Source organism: Neomonachus schauinslandi, chromosome 9, assembly GCF_002201575.2.
Source record: "Neomonachus schauinslandi chromosome 9, ASM220157v2, whole genome shotgun sequence".
In the NCBI taxonomy this organism is placed as follows: Eukaryota; Metazoa; Chordata; class Mammalia; order Carnivora; family Phocidae; genus Neomonachus; species Neomonachus schauinslandi.
The window spans coordinates 96,165,976-96,190,106 of NC_058411.1; the positions used below are offsets into that span (position 1 = coordinate 96,165,976).

Consider the following 24,131-nt stretch of genomic DNA (forward strand, 5'->3'; position numbering starts at 1 on the left):
AAACACTCGGGGGAATGAACTCCAGACAAGGCAACTTTTACTTGAAATACAATTTTTCATTTAATTAATAAACAATTACTGAGGGATTATTGGGGTTAGAGAGAAGATACAGTTATTAACAAGAAAAGGAGACTATATAGCCTTTCCCCCTGGAGTCCCTAGTTGAGAGAAACTGAGGGCATATGCACCTAAGAGCTTGAGAATATTGACTGTGCATTCTCCTAATTTTTTCATAAATGTTAAACAGTAAATTTATCATATTAGACTGAATTGGCCTAAGATACCAATGACTTATAAGAAAAAATTCATAAGATCTGACATGTGGTGAAAGCTGAATTTGGTGTCACCTCTTTCTGGACTTTTCACCAGCAATAACATTTGCTTTTAGCAGCCATTTAAAAACAGTTAATTCATACACACTTTATTCCTTTCAGCATTGGACTACATAAAACATTTTTAAAATTTTGCATATAAAAAAATAAGACGAGGGGTGCCTGGGTGGCTCAGTCGGTTACGCATCTGCCTTTGACTCAGGTATTGATCCCGGAGTTCTGGGATTGAGCCCTGCATCAGGCTCCCTGCTCAGTGGGGAGTCTGCCTGTCCCTCTCCCTCTGCCCCTCCCACCCCCCCTTAGGTTCTCTCTCTCTCTCTCAAATAAATAAATAAAATCTTTTAAAAAAATAAAGACAAATTACAAGTGAGAATATTTGCTACTAGTATCACAGAAAGAAGGCTAAGTCTGATATTATGTTAAGATCTATACAAATCAATAAGGAAAGACCAACACCCAAATGACAAAGTGGCAGCTCCAACCATAGCCTGTTTCCTCGAGTTGCTTACTTCTGAACCAAAATCTCAAGCAGGTGCCCAGGTCACAAGTCTACATCCTGGATGCAAAAGAGTCTTGGGAATTTTTGCCTCTGACTTTTATATGTTAGGTATATAAGGGTCATATCATTGAAATGTCCTTTAATACAGAAAAGCTGTTTAAAAGAAGGTGGACTTTCATGACTATGACAAATGTCCACTACCATTCTTTTGCCAGTTTTATTTTAATAGCGGTCAGTGGGAAAATATGGGTGCAAATTTAATTTTCATTTTCCATTTACTTGGAAATTCAGCTGCTACTTGGAAATTTGGCTCTGTCATTCATGTACTCTTTCAGTTTTTCATAAACCCAACAAATATTTATTAAGCACATACTATGTACCTGGCAGTGTCTTCTAGATGCTTGAAGTACACTAATGAACAAAACAGAAGAAAATTTCTGCCCCCATAGAGCTTACATTCTAGTGGGATGTCTTTAGACCCTGTTGGGAGTACACATCAGTTTTCCAATTTTTATTCCAAACAAAGACAGGTTAAGTGGATAGAACAGAATAAGTAGCCTGGTGTTTGTCAACTTTTGCAAGACAGTTCTATTAATTGGTCTAGTTCCTAGACACCTGCCTCTTCAAATACATGACAAAGAAACATTCCAAAAAAGCCATTTGCTGTTTGGGATGCTTCCCTCATTGTAGTGAATAAATGTGATTTGACTGTAAGAGATATGTATATTGAATTTAACTGCATTCAAAAGAGAGTATAATAATTAAGAAGATTCTTTGCTTACTCAAAGTTCAGAGGACACTAATATTTTCAAAATGCTTTAGAAATGCTGAGAAAATAGAGAGTAAAAATTGCATGTGTATTTGCAGGTGATGCCCCTGTATTTTTTTTTTTTAAGATTGATTGATTTGAGAGAGAGAGAGAGAGAGAGAGGCCAGGGGAGGGATGGAGAGGCAGAGGGAGAGAGAATCTCATGCAGACTCTGCACTGAGTGCAGAGCCTATCTTGGGGCTCAATCCCCAGGACCCAGAAATCATGACCTGAGCTGAAACCAAGAGTTGGACACTCAATGGACTGCACCACCCAGGCGCCCTGATTCCCCTGTGTACTCTATTGGACCCAGTTAGGCATATCTCTTCATCCCTAACTCACATTGACCAAAACCAGAAAAAAGCAATATTTGGTTTAACAATGATATATAAAGTTATTTTAAAGATACTCTCAGGGGGTGCCTGGTTGGCTCAGTCAGTGGAGCATGCTACTCTTGATCTCGGGGCTGTAAGTTCAAGCCCCACGTTGGGTGTAGAGATTATTTAAAAATAAAAAATCTTAAAAAAAAATTTCCAAATCATTAATTCATTTAGCAAATATTTTTTCTTCAGAATGTTTGAAGGCCTTGTTCCACTGTCTGCTAGCTCCCAGTGTTGTTGTTGAATAGTGGACACAACACTATTTTGAATGTTAGTCCTTGGTATTTGTCCTGTTTTATATTCTCTCTGGAAGCTTGATGGTCTTCTCTTTGTCTTCCGTGTGCTCAAACTTCCTGATCACAGGCTTTGGTATAGATCTATTTTTATCCATTGTGGTAGACTCATGGTGAACCCATTTAATTTGGTAACTCATGTACTTCAGTCCCAGAAATTTTTCTTAGATTGTTTCATAGATGACTATCCCAATTCCCCCTTCAAAGAACCCCCCACCCCCTTGCTTTTGGAGCCCTTATTATTTGGATTTTGAATTTCCTGAAATAGTCCTTTCTTTTTGTTCTGCATTCTAGGAAATTTTCTCAACTTTTTCTTCCAATTCTTCTATTAAGCTTATACTCTCCTATTTTCAATTCTAAATGTCTAAATGTCTCCCATGATAGTGGCTTCTCTTAAGTGTCTGATAATCCTTGGTCGTCTGCTCATATTTAAGAATAAGGCAACAAACTGCTGACAGGCAATTCTGAGTATACAGGTGGGGATTTGTCAGTTGTAAACTTACCTTAGAGTAATTTCTTTGGGCTTATAGTTAGGGAACCTTCCACATCAGTATCTTCAGGTCTTTCCTTTTGGGTTGATCAGAGTCCATATAGAAGGATCTTCGATCTCCTCCTTGGAAGTTGAAACCCTGGCCGCCCTGAATCTGGGAGCCAAGTTGGTAAACATATCTGGAGGCCTCAGCACCCAATACACAAATGTTCACTTAATTCCCTTACCCCAAGACACCTCCTGCTTCATCATCTGCAGAGGATAAGTTTGCAGTATTTTCCCTCAGTGGGAGAGAGGCATTTGTTTGCCTGACTGCATGTAGTTGGGAAGGGAATCTGGGGATCTGATTGCTTCTTAAACAGACTGGCAAACAATCCTCCCTATAGTATTACCCCTTTTCCTCACTTCACTTCAAGGGGAACCTGGAACTGGCTGGTTAGGAATCTTTTGGTGACACTTCAGTGTATATAGGTTTGATTATCGATTTACCTCATTGCCCCCTTAAGATGCAGTTTTGAATCTACTACATCTTTTATCACTCTTCTGCTTTTCCAGCTAAAAGACTTCTCAAATTTTGTTGCCATTGTCTCTTCTTTGGCTTCCCATTTTAATCCTTAAAAAGTCATTTTATGACATGACATGATTTACTTTAACTTAACATGGGGGTGAAAAAGCAGGAGGAAAGATAGAAGAATCCATAATTATTAAAGATGGGTGATTAAGTACATGGAGGTTCTTAACACTACTCTGTCTACTTTTTTTTTAATAGGTTTAAGACTTTCTATCATAAAAATATTTTTTAAAAATCCGTTTACTGATTTCTTAGTGTGATATTAGGATGGAACAAACTTCAGAGCATGTGCTAAACTGCCATCTCTACCTAGAAGTACAGAACCATTCATTTTTCAATAAATATTTATTGAGCATCCACTATGTACTAGGCATTGTGCCAAGATACACACAAGAATATGGAAAAGAGATTATTTATTTTACTTGGTCTACTATACTGAGTTTTAAAGAATTAAAATCTATGGCTATCTAGGTTTGATGTTTTAGAGTGTTTGGCAGTATTTTTTTCCTTTTCCAACTCTGAATTTGTCTTGATTTTGGTATAAATGCACACTTTTATGAAATATGAAAGAAGGAATCCTAAAGGGGAAAAAGACATTGAATATAAGATGGACCATTAGGGAATATCTCCTCAAGTCTGAAAATAGCATTCACACAAGCCATTTAATGGCTTAAATTATAAATTTCATTAACAAGGACTAGAGCACTCTTTTTACCTATGAACACAGAGAAAAGGCAAAATTGGTACCCAGGAAATCCTGCAAGGGGTTCTTGCTAGCTGGCTGATAAAAGAGAATAAGGAGAGTGGACCTTTGATGACTAGTAGAATGTGGCTTATAATAGAGCGGAAAATCTTGGCTTTTAGTTCAACAGCGATGCAAGTGCCATGAACTGAAGGTAACATTTATAAAACTAATTGTTACATAAAATTGTTCCCTTTAGTCCCAAAGGGATAGCTGTGGAAAAGAAAGCAAGAACTCCTAGCTGCTCTCTTGTGGAGAAAGGAGCTACAGGGGAGTCCATTACCCATCAAACTTGGTTCTAGTTGGAGAATGCTAGGAGGCCACTCACTCCATCTAGAAAGCAACTTGCCACTTGACTTGATTAGCTCTATTCTCTTTCCTCCTCCTCTTCCTTCTATGAACTTTCTGGAATATTTCCTCCTAAATCAGAGGCCAAGTTCAAGTCAATCTCCCAAGGAAGCAAAACCCATTGTCTTGATTACTTTTCTTTTTGACAGTAAAGGTTTCTCTGGGCAACTCAGGTCTCCCTCATAAAATTATGTGTGTATGTGTTTTTGAGTGTAGAGTGGGGGCTCTTAGAAAGTGGGAACTGAAACTTTGTTGACAGAATTATTATGTCTGCCCAGTGGCAGGCTAAGGTGAATGGACAGGGACATAAAATATATCAGATTATAACATTCTTGAGGCAGGATGGGTTTGAGATTTTCTGTTCCTCACAGCATGCAGCACCAACCCTGCATGTAAGAAATGTTCATTATATTTCAATATTGATTGATACTGATTAATTTACACTATAGATACAGTACTCTAAATTTAATCACTGAATTTGTATTACTAGTTGTTTTTCCCTGAACTTTTTAATAAAGCCTTCTGGCTCTATTTAGCAAGGTCAGCAAAGGCCCAGAAATTAGTTATAAGTGACACAAAACTGTGGTTTTTATACTCTTTTTGTCTTCCATATATATTGGGAGTAATTTGGAAATCCATTGGTGGGAATAATATTCCTGTATTAAAAATGATACATGCAAAGACTACATAACAGCATGAAAAACTAATTCATGTTATAATGTCTCATGTTATAATGTCAAATGATTGATAGATTTAATTCCAGCCTCCCTTTTTTGAGTGTCTACTATGTACTCAGTCTCATGTTAGGTGCATGGTACAGATGGATGCATGGCAATCCTATTGCTCAAGGAGTACATAATCTAAGGAGAAATAAAGTATAAAACAGTATGGGCCATAATAGATGTGAAAAACTTCACCAGTCAGTCCTTCAAAGGAGTGAAGGAGCCCTCATAACTGAGGGTTTGGGCAGATAGCTATTTCTTCCTCTGAATTAGTTATATGAGAAATAGGAGAAGAAACTAGTTCTCTCCTCCCTTTTTTTTTTTTTTGAAAACAGCATAAATCCTTCAGATGGGATTACATTCTCCTTTCTCCAATATTTCTCTTTGGGTTTACCACTGAGTGATAGAATCTTACCCTTAGAATGGGCCTTAAAAGTTCTAGTGTCAGACTTCCCATCTGATGTTTAGGTCTTTGTTTGCTACAGAAAATGGCCATTGGGCCTATATGATTTAGAACACACTAGATTACAAATAGCAGAAAACTCGAATCCTGTTGGTTTCATCAAAGAAGGTAGACCTGGGTTCTGAAGCCATTTCATCAGAGAGCCTCAAAAACATCAAAGATCATATTTCTTTGCTTTCTCCATGCCTGCTTTATTTAACCTAGCTGGACCTTGTGCTTGGAAGACGACTGAGGGGCTCCTTAATTTTTTTCCCATACAACATGATGGTGATATTCTTTCAATTTTTGTTGTTGTTGTTATGCTCCCTGATTTTTGGAGTACATGCAGAAAGAGGAAGTCGCTGCTGAAGTTGTTTTGGAATATGTGAAACAGACAAACAAAAACGTCCCCAAAAGGCCACAGTAAATTGCTCCTCTTATTGTCCCAAATTGTGTCATGCCCATTGCCAACTAGTAACTGTGGCAGGGATGGGACTATGTTGCTTTATTTAGGTTGGAATTATGCTAATTTGTTTATATTGGAACCACATGCTCCAGTACACAGCCAGGGCAGGGATGTGACGGCTAAGAACAAGGGGTGTTAACCTAGATAAGGGAGAGTGGATAATGGAGAAACTACCACAGGATATGGCACAAGGTCCAGGGTGTGGCCATTGACAAGTCATGGAAACCCCCGGCCCCAAGCAACAATTGCCTTCTCCCTCTGGACAGCTTGGGTTGTAATAAAGCACAGCAACTGCATATTTGCAGTTAAATCTACCTCCTTGTTTCGACGCAAGTCTGGGCTTCAATGACTCCTTCTTGCCAGGTTGTTGCCCTCAAGGCGTTGGCTGCTTCCTTCAATTTGTTACCTTGGATGTGCCTTCTTTCTTCAGTGTTTCTTCTGCCTGGCCCTTACTGGTCTTTACTGCACTCACTGAGCCAAAAACACTGGCTGCCACTGGAGAAAACCTTACTTCCATTTCCAAACTGAAAGGAACTGAAGTTTAGTTATTTTGTTCTCTTTTTACTCTCTTTGGGGCTTCTTCGGGCTAAGTTCGGAACTTGCGCCAAGACAGTGGCTGTGCGACCAAACCTCTCTGGGCCATCTCTGCAAAATGATGGCACTGGCTTGATCCGTTTCCAAGAACGCGTCTCGCTGTCCAATTCCGTGGCCCTGAACAGGATTCGCGTGGGAAGAGGTGATTGTAGACTTGGGGGCTTGTGTGAGTGGAGTGTTTGGGTACCTGAAGCCCACAATGCTTTGTATAGTTTGAGGGAGTTTTGACCCTTTTCCTGCATTCTGCTCAGCGACGAATTCGACCAGCTGCACCAACTCCAAGCGCGGACCGAGGTGGCTCGGTCTCCCTTCCCCACGCACGCAGAACGTCCGGGCTCGGCCGAGCGCTGCGTCCGGCGTCCAGCGCTGCTTGGTCAGGAACTGCAGCTTCCAGGGCTCTGCGGCCTCGGGCTGGGTGGCCTGGTTAGCGAATCCAGATGCTCCCGCAGCTGCGTCTCTCTCGCGCCGCTCCGCCGCCCGACGCAGGAGCGGGACAAGCCGGAGGAGGCGCCACGGTGCCTGCCGCCCCGCTCCCGGGGGCACGGACTAGACGCCCTCGGCGGGCGGCCCGGCCCTACTTCGCGGGGTGGCTGCGCGCGTCTCCCGCCCCTCCCCGGCGGCCGCGACTCCGTCCCGCCTCACCCCACCGCGGGCTTTGTCCACCGGCCGCGCGGCGGCCCCTCCCCGTTCCCGCCGGCTCCTCCCCACCCCCTCCGCTGGCCCCACTTCCTCGGCGCAGGCGGCGGGAGCGAGCCGGGGACGAAAGGGTTAACCCGGGGCTCTTCCCGGCGCGGAGGGATCCAGAGCCGAGCCGAGCGCGGTGCTGAGGCCGCCTCAGCGAAAAAAATGTCCGCCTGAGGAGACCCACAAGTTCTATTCGGGGGGACCGCCAGCCCGCCCCGGGAGGAAGGGGCGGCCAGGCCCGAGAGCCGCCTCCCCTGCCCGGATCCGAGAGCTCGCGCGGGGCAAAGTGAGCCGAGCCGCCGGGAGGTGCAAGGGGAAGCCCGAGCCCGCTCTCCCGGCCAAAGTGAACTTTAATCGGGGTGGTTGGATGCGGAGACGGGGCGGCAGGTAATTGCGGAGAGGCGAGCGGGAGGGGTACGCCGTGGCGGGGCTGGGGGCTGAGGGGCGCCGTCGTATCCCTGCCGGAGCGGAGGCGTCCCCCGCCCGGCGCCCCAACTCCGCGCTCCTTTGTACAGAGAGGCGAGCCCGGGGTTCCCTCCAACTTGGGGAGCGGAGTGGGGGCGGAGGCGAGAGTCGCGGGCGGCCAAGGCCCGCGGGCGGCGCGCTCGGCCTGCGCGCCCCGCTCGCCACTCGGCTCCGGCTCTAGGGCGCGCGGGAGAGCAGGCTGCTTCGACCGCCTCGCCGGGCTCATTGTTCGGCAGGTCTGGGGCTGGCCGGCCGCAGGCAGAGCAGCAAAAGTGGGAGGAGGCCGAGTCCGGGGAGGAGGACGCCCGGCAAGAGCGAGACTAGTTGTCGGGGTTTGTATTTTCTTTTTAAAAACGCCCCTCGGACGCGCGGGGTTTGCTTTTCGATCCCCGGGGCCCGCTGGGGACGTCCGGGCGGCGGCGGCGGCAGACGCGGGCCTGCGAGCGGCGCGTTCCCTGCAACTTGTCAGTTCTATTGTTGCCGAGCCTGTGAGTCACTTCGCATCTCCCCTAGTCGCCGCTCCGCTCGCTGGATGCCCTGTCGCCCCTCACCCCGCCCCTCGAGACCCCCGCCCGGCCGGGCGCCGCGCCGAGCACCCGGCGGCCGCGCGGGGTGGGGGCACCGGGGAGGGGGCAGGGTTGGGCTCGGAAACTTGCGGGAGAGGCGGCGAGTTGCGGGAGCCGCCGCGACGCTCCCTGGCCGCGCGGAGGAACGCGTGGATTCACCGACCCGGCGCGGTGCTGGGCTCTCCTGCCCCCTGCCCGCGCGGCGGTGGGAACGAGTGGGGTACTGGAAGTCAGCCCACGGCTCTCGCTCCTGCCCTACGCCCCTTTTCATCCCCGCACACACTTCGGGCCTCGGTGGTCTCTCTGAGCCTGTTTCCTCTGCTTTAGGACCCGCTAGAAGTGGCTGAAGATGAATCCCCAGCAGCAGCGCATGGCTGCTATAGGGACCGACAAGGAGCTGAGCGACCTGCTGGACTTCAGTGCGGTATGGAGCTTTCCGCGGGATCTTGGGGTTCTGCTGAGGTTTACAAAAAACAAACAAACAAAAAAAACAACAACAAAAAACAAGAAAAGGAAAGGAAGGGGGAAAGCGACGTGGAGACTAGGCAGCGTGAACTCCATCTGCTTTGAGCAGTAGTTCTCAGGGCTGGAGTCCAGCTCCCCCAAGTTGGACACCTGAACTTTGATGTAATGTCTAGACTTGCAGATTTAAAACTTTAATGCCAGAGGGGTCATTTGATTTAGCCAGTTAAAAGGAGAACAATGTAACCATGAGCTTTGGTTGAGTCACCCTCTGACCCTGATGATTATTAGGGATTTTGAACTTTATAAGAAGAAAAGAAAATTATTTTTTCTGCACTCCATTTCCTTCCCTAAGATGTGATAGAATTTATAATATCTGAAAGATGTCAGTTATGAGAAAGCCAGTTAAAGGCTAGAATTTCCAGCCTTTTTGGCTGAACACTTTTAAGTACATGTATATTTATGTGTGTATATGTGTATATATACGTATGTGTATACATAAGTACGTATGTGTATATTTATAAATCTTTTACCATGGGGAGTAATTGAATGACTTAAAAATAGCTGAAACCGAAGGCCTACTGCCTTTATCTCTAAAGGGTTGAATTCCTTTTTTAACTGTTGTTAGGAGTCAGGACCAATACCTACTTTATAAAACTGGGTTATAATGGATCCTTACTCTATGTAGTAGTTTCATTGGATGTGATTCTGATTGTGTGTATTGAATGGTAATGTAAATGTAATGAGATTTCTGTTAGAAAGTGAAGATCATGGACAAAAATTTACAATTTAAACTTAATAATCTTAGATTTTCTCATGTAAGTGACTGGGTTTTGAGAACAGAATATAACCAGTATTTCCAAGTAGCATTAGGAAATAGTATCACTCAGTGTATTTGCTTTTCTGGGTCTGAATGTATATCTTCAATTTTATCTTAACTTCGTTCTGAACTACAGTAACTGATGACTCTTGGTGGACTTTTGTTTGCAAGGAGTCTAGAAGAGTTTCAGGACTAACAGATACATTTGGGTTATTTTGTAGATGTTTTCTCCACCTGTTAATAGTGGGAAAACCAGACCAACGACACTGGGAAGCAGTCAGTTCAGTGGATCAGGTAAGATGATATCTAAAACCAGAAACTCTTATTTTGGTGTTGTGATACCTTTTAGTAGAAAAATATGAAGTATTTTAATATTTTCATATCATTCTGTAGTGTCCAGTTCAAATTAGAAGCAAAAACAAGCCTCAAATGAAGGCTGTTGCTTTCAGGATCCATTGATATTTATGAGAATTTAAGTATTGATGTAAATTTTTTCTGTTTTCCATGAATTTTTAAGTTCAGTTTGTTTTGTTTGAGTACAAGGGATTACATCCTGCCTCTGTTTGGACAAGTACCAGAAGGAAACACTCGGTGGTCCATGTGTGGTCTTTTTTTTTTAATGTTTATTTACATATGTGTATTTTTAAATTTTGCTAAAATTTCAGCCTATTAGCATTATTTACATTTGGGTTCTAAAAAATTGGTGAAATAATGTTATTTAATATATGCGTATGAAAAGTGGAATTGAGTCAAATAATTAGTAAGACTTATTTTAGATTGCCGTTTTTTTGGAAGTCTGCAGCAAATTAACAATTTTTAGGACAGTTATTTAAAATGTTAAAGGAATGAATGTTACAAATAAATGAATAGAAAGATTTATTTTCAAATGACATCTATTAGATGACATTAGGATAATGTTTAGAATAAGTTAAATTAGATAACTATTCCTACACTGGTGCTGTGGTTTTTAAATTTACTTTCTGTATATTTATAACTACTTTGCTCCATTATTAACATTTATCCCATATTTCTTAAGTATGCATTTTTTGTTTTTCTAACTTATTTAAACTCATGATTTCGAAAATAAACAGTCCAGAAGCAAGGTCCATTCCAGTGTTCAAAACCTGCAATTTTCTTTTTAACTTAAACTTATTCTTAGTTCTCAAAGATGAAAAAAAAAAAAAAATAAAGCCATGGATAGCATCATCTTAAAACCAGCTGTCAAATCCCTGGGCTGAAATTTAGTAATTCCCTCTTTGACCTGTGCTTTTATTTTCCCTAGTAAAATGATTTCTTAAGATACTATAAGAGCAAAACATCAGGAAAGAAGGAAATGTCATAACTGATAACATCTTATACCACTTTATATTTAAAAAATGTTTCCATTTAAAAATAGTTCACTAACTTAATTTATTAAAATTTATTTTTCATGATAAAATTACAGTTTATGGGTAAAATATAGCATGTTTAACACCTCAAATAAGCAAAATAAAAGCATTCTAGGTTTTAAATATGCTAAAGGCTGATATTTTCCTTATTCAGAAGTATATCATTAAAATGTTAGCCAAACCCTGACTCTACTCTTACCTCCTTCCCATTTACTGGTAATTATTTGAAAATTGTCACTTTTTTTGGGGAGGGTAGAAAAAATTATTAATGTAGAAGGAGGCTGCATTCCTTTCTTTACTACTGTTTTGAGTATATCTCAATTTTTGCAACTAATAATTCATTTCTAGTACTTTCAAATTTAGTTTGTCTGATACATAGTAGATGCTTAGTATACTTCTTTAAATGAGTAGTGACATTGTTGTTTTAGGCTGTTCAAGCTTGAATTGTGGAAAATATATTTAACTGATACTCATTGATATCAAGGACATGAATTTCAGAAACTTGCTATTAGAAATACTTTTCTGTTTTTAGAATAAAGGCAATTATATTTTTTTCACTTTTTAAAATTAACGTGTGATTCATGTAGTGTGTAAAACTAAAAAGTATGTGTGAACTTGGTATGTATCATTGTAAGCATGACATTGGAACATTTGTGGGCCTTTGTATCCCATTATGCAAAGGAAAAAATTATTTGTCTATATTGCAGAAATTATATGGTGTTTGATTCTTTGGAGTAGGAAATTTTTAATTTTAAAACTGTTAGATTTGTTACTTGTCCATTGAAAGTTTGAATTTAAACATGTGTTCACTGGACATAGTTATATTTATCTCTGTGGTTTGTTTTAAATTCCAGGAAAAAAAAAAGCTGTGACCTTTAATAATTAGTGAATGGATTTAAATTTTGGGGAAAGCATAATGGCATAAGTGATTATTTTATATCAGTATATTGGTAGATGTGGTTTTTCTATAGTTAGTTTTTTTATCTTAAAGGAAATGTCCAGAAGAAACTGGTATAGCAATATTATTTTATTTATGTACTTTATTGACATCTGAATAATCTTCTGATTTCAAAGGATACATAATATGTCTTAATTTCTGTATATTTGCAGCAATATAAGGAGCTAAAGAGAGCTAAAGATATTTCTTTCGGAAGAGCTGACTTAGAGATTAGAGTTTTCTTGTATTTTGGAGTAACATTGTAAGACCCCAAGCCTTTCCCTCATGAAAGATGTAGTTGTGCAGTATAATTTCCTTTCGTATGTTCTTTTGGAGGAATACTTAATTTAACATTGGGCTTTTTTTGAGAAATAATAGAACAGATGTAGAATTTTTTTAGCTGAAAGCATATATCTTATAGTTTTAAAAAAATGTTTTTTTTAAAGTTTTATTCCTAAAACAAATAACTTATATGATAGCTCACACTTCTTCAAAAGTCATTGGAAAAGATGAGGATGTATTTCTATTACTTATTTGTCTGGAGAAATCTGTTATAATGCTATTTCTTCATTAAAAGGTGTTAATTTTCTTGCGTTATCATAAGACTGAATTTGTCCCTTTTGTATGATAGAGTCTGCGATGTTCTTACAGTGACCTTGAGAGGTGTTTCTCTCTGTAGACAGAGTTAAAAGTGAGGTACTGTGTTATGTTAGGCGAGTGTATCAGGAGAAAACTTGTTGAAAGGATTGATAAAATGAAAGTAGTTCAGGTGTTTAAATCCACTATTCCCTCCAACTTCAGAGTCTGAGTTTGTAGAACTAAATTGTGGTATTGGGTTTCATTTTTAGTAGTAGTTTGAATGTTTACATGATATCCAAAAAATTTCCTTTATTAGTTTTTGAATCCAAGTAGTAAGAGATATTGAAATGGAATGGGTATATTCATTTTGTAAGCTCTCTATATATTGAATCTATTTTTGATATTTTCAGAAAGTTATTTTACTTAGCAGGTAAAGCTTTACTTTTTGTTATTAAAAGCAGATTTTTGTAATATAATTTCTTCTTGCCTAAGATTTTTGGAAGTAATTGTAAGAACTATTTTCCCGCTTTTAATTTTTAAAAGGAATACAGTTTTTCATTCTTCAGTTACTGATCACTTTTTTGGGGGAAATTTTTCATTTGTACAGGCTTTATGCTTTTTGAAAGTATTGATATAGAGCCAGAAAAAATGAATTCTCATTAAATTAAATTTTTTTAATTAGACTTTTTGTTTCAAATAATTGTTAAGTTTCATATGCAGTTGTAAGAAACAATACAGAGATCCTGTGTACACTTTAGCCAGTTTTCCACAATAGTAGCATCTTGCAAAACTGTAGTGCAATATTAGAACTAGGTTATTGACAGTGATACAGTGAGGATACAAAAATTTCCATTACCATAAGGATCCCTGGTGTTTCCCTTTTATAACTGCATCCACTTCTCAAGTAATTAAAGAAAATCCATGGTAATATTAGTAAATACCTGCTCACCTTATTAAACATGGAATAAGCTTTTCAAATTGTTGTGGCATTATTTGTAACATTTGAAAGAAATCAAGAAAGAAAACCAAAATGTTATCAATGAACTGTAATATAGGTAGGAATGGTAATTTTAAATAGAGGGTAAACTAGGTTTGTTCTTTTCATTTAAGGTATTTTAAGGTAATGAGTAGGGTGTGGTTCATAGTGTGTACCTATCAGTATTAAAATTTGTAATAAATATAATGTCTAGTAATACATACTTGTTCAAATTTAGTACTGTTGTTTGAACCATGTTGGACATTTGCTCCTGCCAAGCTGTAGTGATGTATGAGAGTAACTGCAGAGTCAGTAGGCATGTAAAGAAAAATATAATATTTTAGGATAAATACGGTCTGCGGTTAAGTGGCTCATTTAAGGTAAAAGCTAAGTAGCAAAGGAGTCCTTTAGAGATAAGCCGTATATGAAAGTATCAACTTGGAAAACAAAAATTAGAGAAAAGATTATAACTGTGAGTATTGTGTGCTTTTTAAAACAGTTCCTGTAGTGTTTCTTTAAGGGGTCATGGCTTATAATGGATTTGGAAAACAATTTGATTGGATGACGAGACTTGTTTGTTGCATATAGTGAGGCATACTGATAAGGAATTTTATTTTTACCTGTTTTCATTAACAATTTAAATATAAATTCAACTTTCTGTCTTTTAGACTGTCCTTTAGTGTCTCTTTTTCTTTGAGTTTTAAAATAATTCTCTTGGAATAGGAAGATAAAGATTTCAACCTTAAACGCAAAAACGGTTGCTTTCACATTTTTAGATTTGAAGGGGACCATTGAGTGTAATCTCTTATTAAAGGCAGATAGTTTTTTCTGTGCTTGAACAATTGGAAATCATGCCTGGAATGTCACTGCCTGCTTAGTGTTGTAGAAGACTTGGTTATAACTCTGGCCATAAGAGAGTAAAGTAACACTATTATAGTCTCTTGGGAAAAAAAAAAAGGCTGTTTCTGGACAGTGTGTGGGATACCCTTTTTTTTTTAATCATTAAGATTGCTTTTGGGTATCATTTGAATATATTTTTTTGGATGAGGTTGTTGCAATTAGAAATCTAATGCTTTTGCGTTTAGGGAATAAAATGAGAAGACAAACATTTAAATGTCAGTTCAAAAGATGAATGAATGACTTTCTTAAATAGTTGAGCCATACGTATCTCAGATTTATCAGTTAATTGCATATTTATTTAGTATCTACTTTGTGCAGTCTGCTATTCTAGGATCTTTTAGGAAGGTGGGAAATGGAGAAGGACATAGACCAAAAGAAGTGTAGGTATTACATTATCCAGGTAGTACGATAAAATGTAAAATTGTGAGGCATACTTCTGTGACATAAAAAAAAATGTCAACAACTGCACATTGAGGTAGTTTAAATTGAGTCCGTGAGAATAAGGATGTGTTGAGGAGTCTTAAGGAAACTGGCTTAAGGACAACTTAGAGATGTTGAAGTTAGAGTTGATTTTTGAAGGAGATATGGAAAATGAATTAGAGAAGAGAACTGGCCTCCCAGATGTGGGGTGGCATGAAAAGAGACCCAGAAATAGGAATTTGACTTGCTCCAAAGGGCTGTACAGTTCGGGGAAAGAGAAACTGGTTTTTATTAATCACCATGCACTCCTGGAGGAGCTCATATTTACATACTATTATCTGAGCCAAACTGCGTAACTTCAAATCCAGTCATTGCCACTTATTAGCTGGGGGATCTTGGGTAAATTACTTAACCTCTCTGTGCTTCTGTTTCTTAATCTGTAAAGTTTCTTAATCTAAAAATAGTAGCTATCTTCACAGAGTAGTTACGAATATTAACTGAGTTAATACAGGTAAAGCTCCAAGAACAGTGCCTGGCACCTATTTAGCTGTGGTGGAGTGAATTGTTAGCAGTTAGACAGTAGAATAAGGAAAGCATTTTTTCATTCAGGAAGCAAATGTGCTAATCCAAGGGTGAGCTGGTGAAGGTTTGACTTGGTATTAGTATAGGGAGAAGGAAGGAAAAATGCCAGAAAGAAAGAATTGACAGAATTTGAAGAACTGGATTTCTTTAGGTTAAGAGAAATGACTTAAGGTTGCAGTTCTAGCATAACTGGAGTGTGATAGTGCGGGGGGAAATAAAGATGCCGAATTGTTTTGAGCATTTTAAATTTCACACGACTTGGGACTCTTCTAGCTAATTTTGGGATTTATGAGAGAAAAGTGCTGGGAGATGAGTTAAAGATGTTGGTTAAAAAAAGGAACAACAGCAGCTCTTTTTGGTTTGTAAAATTAATAGCCATCATTGAAAAGAAAGTTGGAGAACAGAAAAAGCAACAAAGGAAAAAAATACACCCATGATTTCACTGTCCAGAGAAAATTGTTGTTTTGATATATTTCCATTTGGTTTTGTTTTTCCTGTTAGTCCTTTGTAAAGTTGAGAGCTTAATGATGGTTTCATTTTAAGTCGTGCTTTTTTATTTCACTTAATATTGTGAGCATTTTCCTCATGTACTTGATTCTTTATAAACTTAGTTTGAAATTGTATGATATTACATGGAATGGATATAGCATAACTTAAAAATTAGTTCTCTCACTGCTTGACATTTAGGGTTTTTGTTTGTTAATTTCCTTTTTGTTATTATAAGAAATGTGATAGTGAACCTTCTTGTACGTACTATATTTTTATCTACACATTGATTTCTTTTGGATAGGAGATGTAGATTTTGTTTTTTGTGCCTGCAAGTTATAATTAAAGCTAAGAGAGTGAATAAATACCCTTAGGGAAATGAATTCAGAGGGAGATAAATTATCAGGTCAAGGATTGATGTTAAAGGTGGAGTTAGATGTATAAAATTAGTGACTTTGGATAATTATTTAATTTAAAAATACAATTTTATTTGTATATGAATGGAATATAAGATGACATTATGTACAGATTTATATTTGTGTATAAATTGGTTGTGCGGTAACTGGGGGGAATTCCTATCATTCTTTGACCTGTGCCTATTGAAATGGAGTGTAATCTAATTGGAGTCTATCAGTGAGAGCACTTGAATTCTTGACTTCTTAAGAGAGGCACTGTAGGATAGTGGGAGGAATTGGGCTCAGGAACCAAACTGGAATGGAATCAGTGCTTTGCAGCTTATTAGCTGGGTGGCCTTAGGCAAGTCATTTAAATGATCTGACCATACTTTTCTTTTTTGTGAAAAGTGTACGATACTGCCTACCTTCAGAATCTTTATGAGGATCAAATAAGATTATCTTTATACTTCTGCCACACAGCAGCTTCAAAAATGGTAGCTGCCGGGGGTGCCTGGGTGGTCCAGTTGGTTAATCATCTGACTCTTGATTTTGGCTCAGGACATGATCTCAGGGTGGTGGGATTGAGCCCTGTGTCTGGCTCCATGCTGGGTGTGGGGTCTGCTTAGAATTCTCTCTCCCTCTTCCTCTGCCCTGTCCACTCTTAGGTATTACTAATGATAATATTAATAAATAGCAGTAATACTTAGGACCAGCTTTATCGGCAATGTTTGTTGAACTATTATTATATACTAGGTGCTATGCTAGTGGTGGTGGAGGTGAGGAAATGCCCCCACAAGGGCAACATATCAAAGTTACTTTTCAGTGCCATAAAATTATATGTATTGTCAGAAGTCTAAGAAGAAATCAGGCAGTAGTTTTTTAAAACTTTTTTTTTTTTTTTTTTTTTTTTTTTTTTTTTTATTTGAGAGAGAGAATGAGAGAGAGCATGAGAGGGAGGAGGGTCAGAGGGAGAAGCAGACTCCCCGCCGAGCAGGGAGCCCGATGCGGGACTCGATCCCGGGACTCCAGGATCATGACCTGAGCCGAAGGCAGTCGCTTAACCAACTGAGCCACCCAGGCGCCCCAGGCAGTAGTTTTTTAAATTAAAAAAAGTTTTTTGGGGGCGCCTGGGTAGCTCAGTTGGTAAAGTGGCTGCCTTCGGCTCAGGTCATGATCCCAAGGTCCTGGGATCGATCCCCGCGGGCTCCCTGCTCAGTGGGAAGTCTGCTTCTCCCTCTCCCACTCCCCCTGCTTGTGTTCCCTCTCTCACTGTGTCTCTGTCAAATAAATAAAATCTTAAAAAAAAAACTTTTCCCCCCTAGGAGAGTAGCTTTGAAAGGGCACCATGTACTTAAGAACCTTACCTTTTTTTTTTCTTTTGCAGTTTATTTCTTCTTAATACTACTGTTTTGTAGGTTAGATATTATATAGTGCAGAATGGTGGACAGAAATGTGTACAGCTTTTGAAAACCCTCTTCCATGTTTAGGCATTGCCACTTGGATGTAGTGTTTTCTCCATATTCTCTCTCTAGCTACCTGAAATTCTTTCTGGAATGAGATGTAGACTAAATAAATAAGTAAAATAAAAATTATGTGACCTGAGAGGATAGAATAGCTGGGAGACAGGTTGGAGAGAATGTTAAGAGTCTCTAGAGTAGAGCTTCTCCAATTTTTTCTTAATAGCAGAGGAGAGGGAACATAAACTCCCTTGGTAGCCTGAAGCAACACATTGCAAGTGAGCAGAAGAAATCTTATCTTAAAAATTTATGTGCATTTTACTTTCTACTCCCAAACACAAACATATTTGTTGTAATATAAATATGTTTTAATTAATCATTGAGTAAAACTGAGGTTCTGAGAACATGCATCGTGGTTAGCGTGTAACATTGCCTTCCACCTGTTTTGCTTTGTATCTTTGGGGTTAGGGGCAAAGGTGGAGTGGGATGCAGGCCTATATTATCTTTTCTTTAGTGAGAAGCCCAGCTCTAGAGCTTATTATTCAGCTGTTTTTATTTGTGGATCTTCTCTTGCTCCCACAGAAGCCTATGAAAAAGGATCATTACATTAGGGGGCAAATGGTTTTGGTAGGGAGGAAATTGTTATTCCATAAAGCACAGAGAAATTTGTTAGTAATGTCACTTGTTTTCTGTTTCCAGCCAGATCATCCTGTAATTTCTTAACATGCCTATGGCGTGAGAAGAAAATGTATATTTTTATAGAGAGAGCTTTGGTTTTTTTTTTTGTTGTTTGAAATGTGCTCTGGTGTGTTCCAGGTTAAAAATGTGCTTTCATAAAGACCATGGTGAGTCATCCAAGCTACTCTAAGCTGATTGGGGACATAAAGATCATATTTAAAGATCATACTGAAATGTAAACAGATTGGGGATTGGTTGCTAATTTTTATTGCATTGGGTAGTGACTCAGTGATGCAAATTTCAAAATAAAATAATAAAACAACTTAAAGATAAGGTACAGGATAGAAGAGATTACTTTTTTTTTTTTGAAAACAACCACTACCATACCTTACCATGTTTTTGGCTATTAAAAATGTTGGCTGAAGGTGTCATTTTGTCAGATCTGTTTTAGGTGCTAGGAAAGTGCCTGAATTTGAACTGAGGGAGTTCTCTGAATTTGAAAGATTATTCCAGTTACCCAAGGGAAGTCTCTTTGGAAACCTCCCTCAAAAATTGTGGTTTATTTTCTTCCGGTGGTTTTGCCAGGGAGCCATTGTGAGGCTTTGAAATGAGCAGGATCAACTCACGATTACTATTCCACCACTTCATTGATGGTTAATGTAGAGAACACAGGTTGAATTTAATATGATCACGCAGCTCCAGTCAATGAGCAAATGTGCTCCTGCTCTCAGCAAGAGTTGTGAGTAGTGGTGGAGCACCGCAGGGATCCCTGCTAGGAGGGAATTACAGTCATCAAGCTTCTCAGTCCTTGAGACATATGTTGTTTTGAGGTTGTTGAGGATAAATAAAAGGTTTGCTGTACCACTAGAGAGGAAAAAATGCTAGGCTTCACTTTGAATTTATGGCAGAAGCATGGTTTGGCCACAAGTTAATTTAGAGAATCTGAGTTTGTGTGGGTCCTCAAATAGCAAAAACCTGAGTTAGCAGGTCCTCTTAGGTTTTTGCTATTTGGAAGCCCTACTGTATCTAGCTGACTTTGTCATCTAGTCAGAGGCCCTTTTCCTGTCTGCTTGGCATTGACATGCTAAAGGTTTTAGAAAATGTTTTTCAGTGTTGGTCCCAATTTAGAATAAAGTTTAAGGGGGATAGTTGTTTCATGTTCATTCTCTTGGTGGGAACTTATAGACAGCTTGAATTGATTATGCCTTTCTATAAGTAGGCAAGTAATTAGAGCCATTTCAAGACTGTATGAAATATCCTAAATGTCTCTTGTCTAAGCATCAGCTAGTTCTTTTTATTCTAGGGGATGGCATAATTAATTATTATATGTCAAGATCACCTTTTACCTGCCACAGGTCCACAATCTCTGATCTGCGATTTTGAAATCCAAAAAAGTCTGAATCAAAATTTTTCCTTTAAATTCAGCATACATTGTTTTAGTGGCAAAATCTGATCTTATCTGAAGGGAGGCCATTGACAGTTTGTTTTCCTAGTTGTTTTATGGTTACCAGGTGCTGGCAGTGATTTGTAATGTATGGTATGTGCACTGTATTTCTTTCTTAAATTTGAAAAAGTGAATTCTAAAATCCACCTGTCCTCATGGATTTTTGAAAAGGTAAAAAGGTTTTATAGACCCCCCTCTTGTATGTGTCTCCCAGGTCTTATTTACAACTCAAAATAAGAATTTCTTTTTTTGGACTAAAAGTCTAGACTAGAGAATTTATTATTTTAAATACAGGAAAAATAATGGTGGTAAACTTGTTAACATAAAGGAAATTCTTCTTGGAATTTGACTTTTCAGGCTGAGCTTTGTGTTTGAGTATTTTCGCCAGTACATTGATTTAGGGAATCAATTTCTATTTTGAGGAGGGATACACTTTTTCATCTTTTGGGCCAAGGAGTGTACCGATATTTCCCTGGTTAGTTTGCATGGGAAATTTCAGGGTGCTAACAGGAGATATATTTACATATAGATATATAAACCGAAGTAAGAGTAATTTTATATATATAATATGTAAAACTAGTACTATATGATCATTTTCAAAAGGAAGCCTCAACCCTGACCATACCCACTTTTATGCCTGAGAGCAAATGGAGAAGAGAATCCTAGCAAGTTATCTTCATGAAGAAAAGGAGGAGCTAAGATACAGTTTTGTGTGGGACAGATAACAAAACCAGTCTTCGATAATTTAATTAATTAAATTTTTAATTTTTTTTATTAGAGAGAGCACAAGCAGGGGGAAGGAGGGGCAGAGGGAAAAGCAGATTCTCTGTGAGCAGAGAGCCTGATGTGGCTTGATCTTAGGACCCTGGGATCATGACCTGAGCCGAAGGCAGATGCTTAACCTACTGAGCCACCCAGGCACCCACAGTCTTTGGTAATTTTATTCTCTTCTTTTATATTGGTTAAAAGTTTTCATAGATTCGTACATAGCATGATGTTTATTCCTGCAATATACTTATTAAGGGCATCTTCATTGCAAACATATTGTGATTCTAATGGATGTATGAAATTTTCCTCCATAACCTCTCATTGGCTCATTCCTACTATTGATAAAAACTATGAAAAGTAGCTACGAAACTAGTTTGCTGGATATGTTTTGAGGGGCATGCCAGTTGGCCATTCAGACTCTGGTTGCCTTGCCAACCTGTTCCCTTGTGTGTTCCCAGTGATGCTGTCTCAAGAACCATGAGTATTTAAACAAGAACCATGAGTATTTAAACAAGAACCATGAATACTTAAAACAAATAAGCTCAATTAAATAGATTAAATAATAAATAATTGAATAATTGAATCTGCTTAAAGTTAGTAGGGGTTTGAGATTCTCTGCTGTAGGAACATAGAACAGGTCATACAGCCAAGGTCTCTCTTGCCTTCATATTTATATAATCTCTCTTGTAGTGCTGCAGTGAACAGACTCTGAGTTTGACTGTGGAGGCTTGCTAGACAAGTTGTATAGTAGTAGCTCTTTGCCCAGTGAATGACTGAAGGAAGGAGTCGTCTTACTGTTGAAAAAAAATCAGTAATGATAAAAGTATTTTGTAAATATTTACTCATACACTGTTTTCTTCATAATTCTTATAGGAAATTGGTAACTTCATTTTGCAGAGGAAATAGAGAAATCAACAGTGATACACATTTGCCTGTGGTTTCTTATTGCCCCTCAGAAGTAGCAAACTGATGAGTTGTAGTTGCACCTGCACTGATACCAATCTACACCAGGGCAAGGTTTGTCTTGAGGAAGAATTTAATATCTCTAGAAATCTTTAAATTTTGTTGTAACAGGTGGCTTAAATGGTGTAATGTTGATATTCTCCACAAGAAAGTGCTTCAAAATTTATTTTTATTAGAAAGAAAACAATAATCAAAGCCTTTATACAATAAAACTTCTAAAAAAGTATTAGAAGATATTAAATATAAATAGCTACAACCTGAAATGTCTTTAGGAGAGTGTAATTCTTGTGTGTGGTTCTTATTGTCCAGCTGTCATCAGACTTTGTGCCTTGGGAAGAAGATGAAATTTGATAGTAGTAAGATACTGGAATATTCACAGTTATTATTTAGTTGAGTCCTAGGAAAGAATGGTTGCTTCATAGTATGGAAAATTCTTTATTTTCACTTTCCCATTTTCAAAGGTTTAGTGTTTGGTTATAAAGGCAAGTAAAAGCAGATGGAAAATAGTTATTCCAAGGGTAATTTAAAAACGTTATTAAACATACAGAAGAGATCTTAAAATTTAATTTTGGGAACAGAACTTTCAGTGCATTAAAATGAAGAGACTTATGCTAACTCTTATAGTATTGAATGGTGCTGATTAGTCCATTTTGTATTTTCATTTATTTAAAAGTAGACTAGGCTTTCATTTTGTCGAAGGGCATCTATAGATATTTGAAAGAGCACCTAGTAATACCCGGTTGTTTGTCATTGGTCTTTGTAGGATGGTTTATTTACATTTAAGGTGGTGGAGAATAGAGACACATTGTTGTATATCGGAAAGAAGAAGGGTTTGGAGTCACAAAGTTTTGGTTCATTGTTGGCTTTATCATTTACTAGATCTGTAATCTTAGGGCATTAACCTGTTTATCTTATGTGTAAAATGAGGAAAATAAAAATACTGCCTTAAGGGGTTGTGATAGTGATCACGGTAAGTAATTTTTAAGGAAATTCTTTTCTAAAATGTGGACACTTACAGTTCTGTACAAATAGTGGTTGCCTTATGTTAGGTGGCATCGCAACTCTTGAAGGGATTCTAAGCTCACAAGTATAGATGGAGAGAATGACTGTGCAAAACTCTAACATTTCTGACAATCACTTATTGAAGATTACATCAGGTGATTGAGAGGTAAGGAACTCCTTATGGTAGTTAACGCTCAAAATTTCTAAATTCTTCAAATGAATTCTTTCTCTTTTTGGTTAAATGGGGGATGGTAAGACAGAAAAGTAAGATTCTCATGCATATTCTTTGGTAGAACTCTTAATTATATCCCAAACCCTGGAGCCCCAAAATTAGTATCCCTGAATCCTTTATTCTCAGCTTAGTTGTTTTAAATGCTTGTTGAGGATCTCTTGTAGTGACAAGGTTAATCCCAGGCTTAAGTAGGTATGACAGCTGAATGGTTCTTAGGAATAGGCTGCTTTTGCTTTGTTTGATGAGCAGTAATCTGAACAAAATTTTAGTGTGAGTAAGAGTTAACATTTTAAAGATTTAAAAGTACGGGTGCTAGTGGCCTTGATATATTCCCAAGTGAGGACAAGAGGTTGCAAGGATGAGGTTAGGAAATGCAATTGGAACTTGCATCTACTATATGCCTGTGCTTGAAACAGGAAGGGCTCAGTCTTATCCATAAATGACAAAGGTATCAGGGTTCTGAGCTGTCTGATGATGCTACTGTTTCTGGGTGTGTGATTAGGGAAGATGAGGGCTTCCCCAGGCCCTGATACTGCTTTCCACTTAGTGTGCTTGTCTGGCTATATAAAACACCTGGCTCACCTGTTACTGGGAAATACTGAGGCTTTCCCTGACTCTTTGTATGTATGTGTTTGTGGGATTGTGTTTAGAATTTTTCACTTTATTTTAAAGAAGGAAATCAAATTTAAACTTCATAGAACCCAGAGCCAGTAGGCCTGTTAGGGTGGTTTTGATGGAGGTCTGTGAACTTGTGGGCTCCATAGGAGCCATTTGCTAATTATTCTTCAGGATAAGACAATGACTGGGTTTGGGTTATAGCATGATTTGACAGCCACTTAACTGGCGTCAAGAAAGTTTTGAGGCCTTCTGTCTCTGCATCTCCCATTGTAAGAATTCCTAATCCTTCCTTGAAAGATCTATATTAAATTGCAATGATGTGAGAGTAGATGGTAGTTGAGACAGCAAAACGAGGGACCTTCGGGAATGGAGATTGAGGGTTTCTGAATATAACTTCTCTGCACCCGGGGGCCAGGTGAAATAGCATATTTTTTTTCATATGTAATTGATGGCTTCTGCATGCCTGCTGTCAGCTCTGATCTGGTACTTCACTGCTAGACATTGCAGTGGTCTTCTTACTGGGGCTCCTTGTGTCCATTTGCTCTCTTCTCCAGTCTTAGTCTGCTAAGCTGCCATAACAAAATACCACAGACTGGGTGACTTAAACAATAGCAGTTTATTT

General features: G+C 38.9%; 1 protein-coding gene across 3 annotated transcripts in view; it reads left to right on the forward strand.

Annotated features, from left to right (window-relative positions):
- The first annotated feature begins 7,546 nt into the window (after positions 1–7,546).
- Positions 7,547–24,131, forward strand: part of TCF12 (transcription factor 12) — a 377,690-nt gene continuing 361,105 nt past the window's right edge. For 2 of the 3 annotated variants that reach the window (XM_021693892.1, XM_021693887.2), the window contains exons 1-3: positions 7,547–7,758; positions 8,730–8,826; positions 9,906–9,978. In XM_021693892.1, the coding sequence (XP_021549567.1) occupies positions 8,752–8,826; positions 9,906–9,978 (148 nt within the window). In that variant the 5' untranslated portion in view covers positions 7,547–7,758; positions 8,730–8,751. Of the gene's footprint in view, positions 7,759–8,607; positions 8,827–9,905; positions 9,979–24,131 lie in introns of those variants that run through there. The other variant, XM_021693891.2, reaches the window with a different exon arrangement.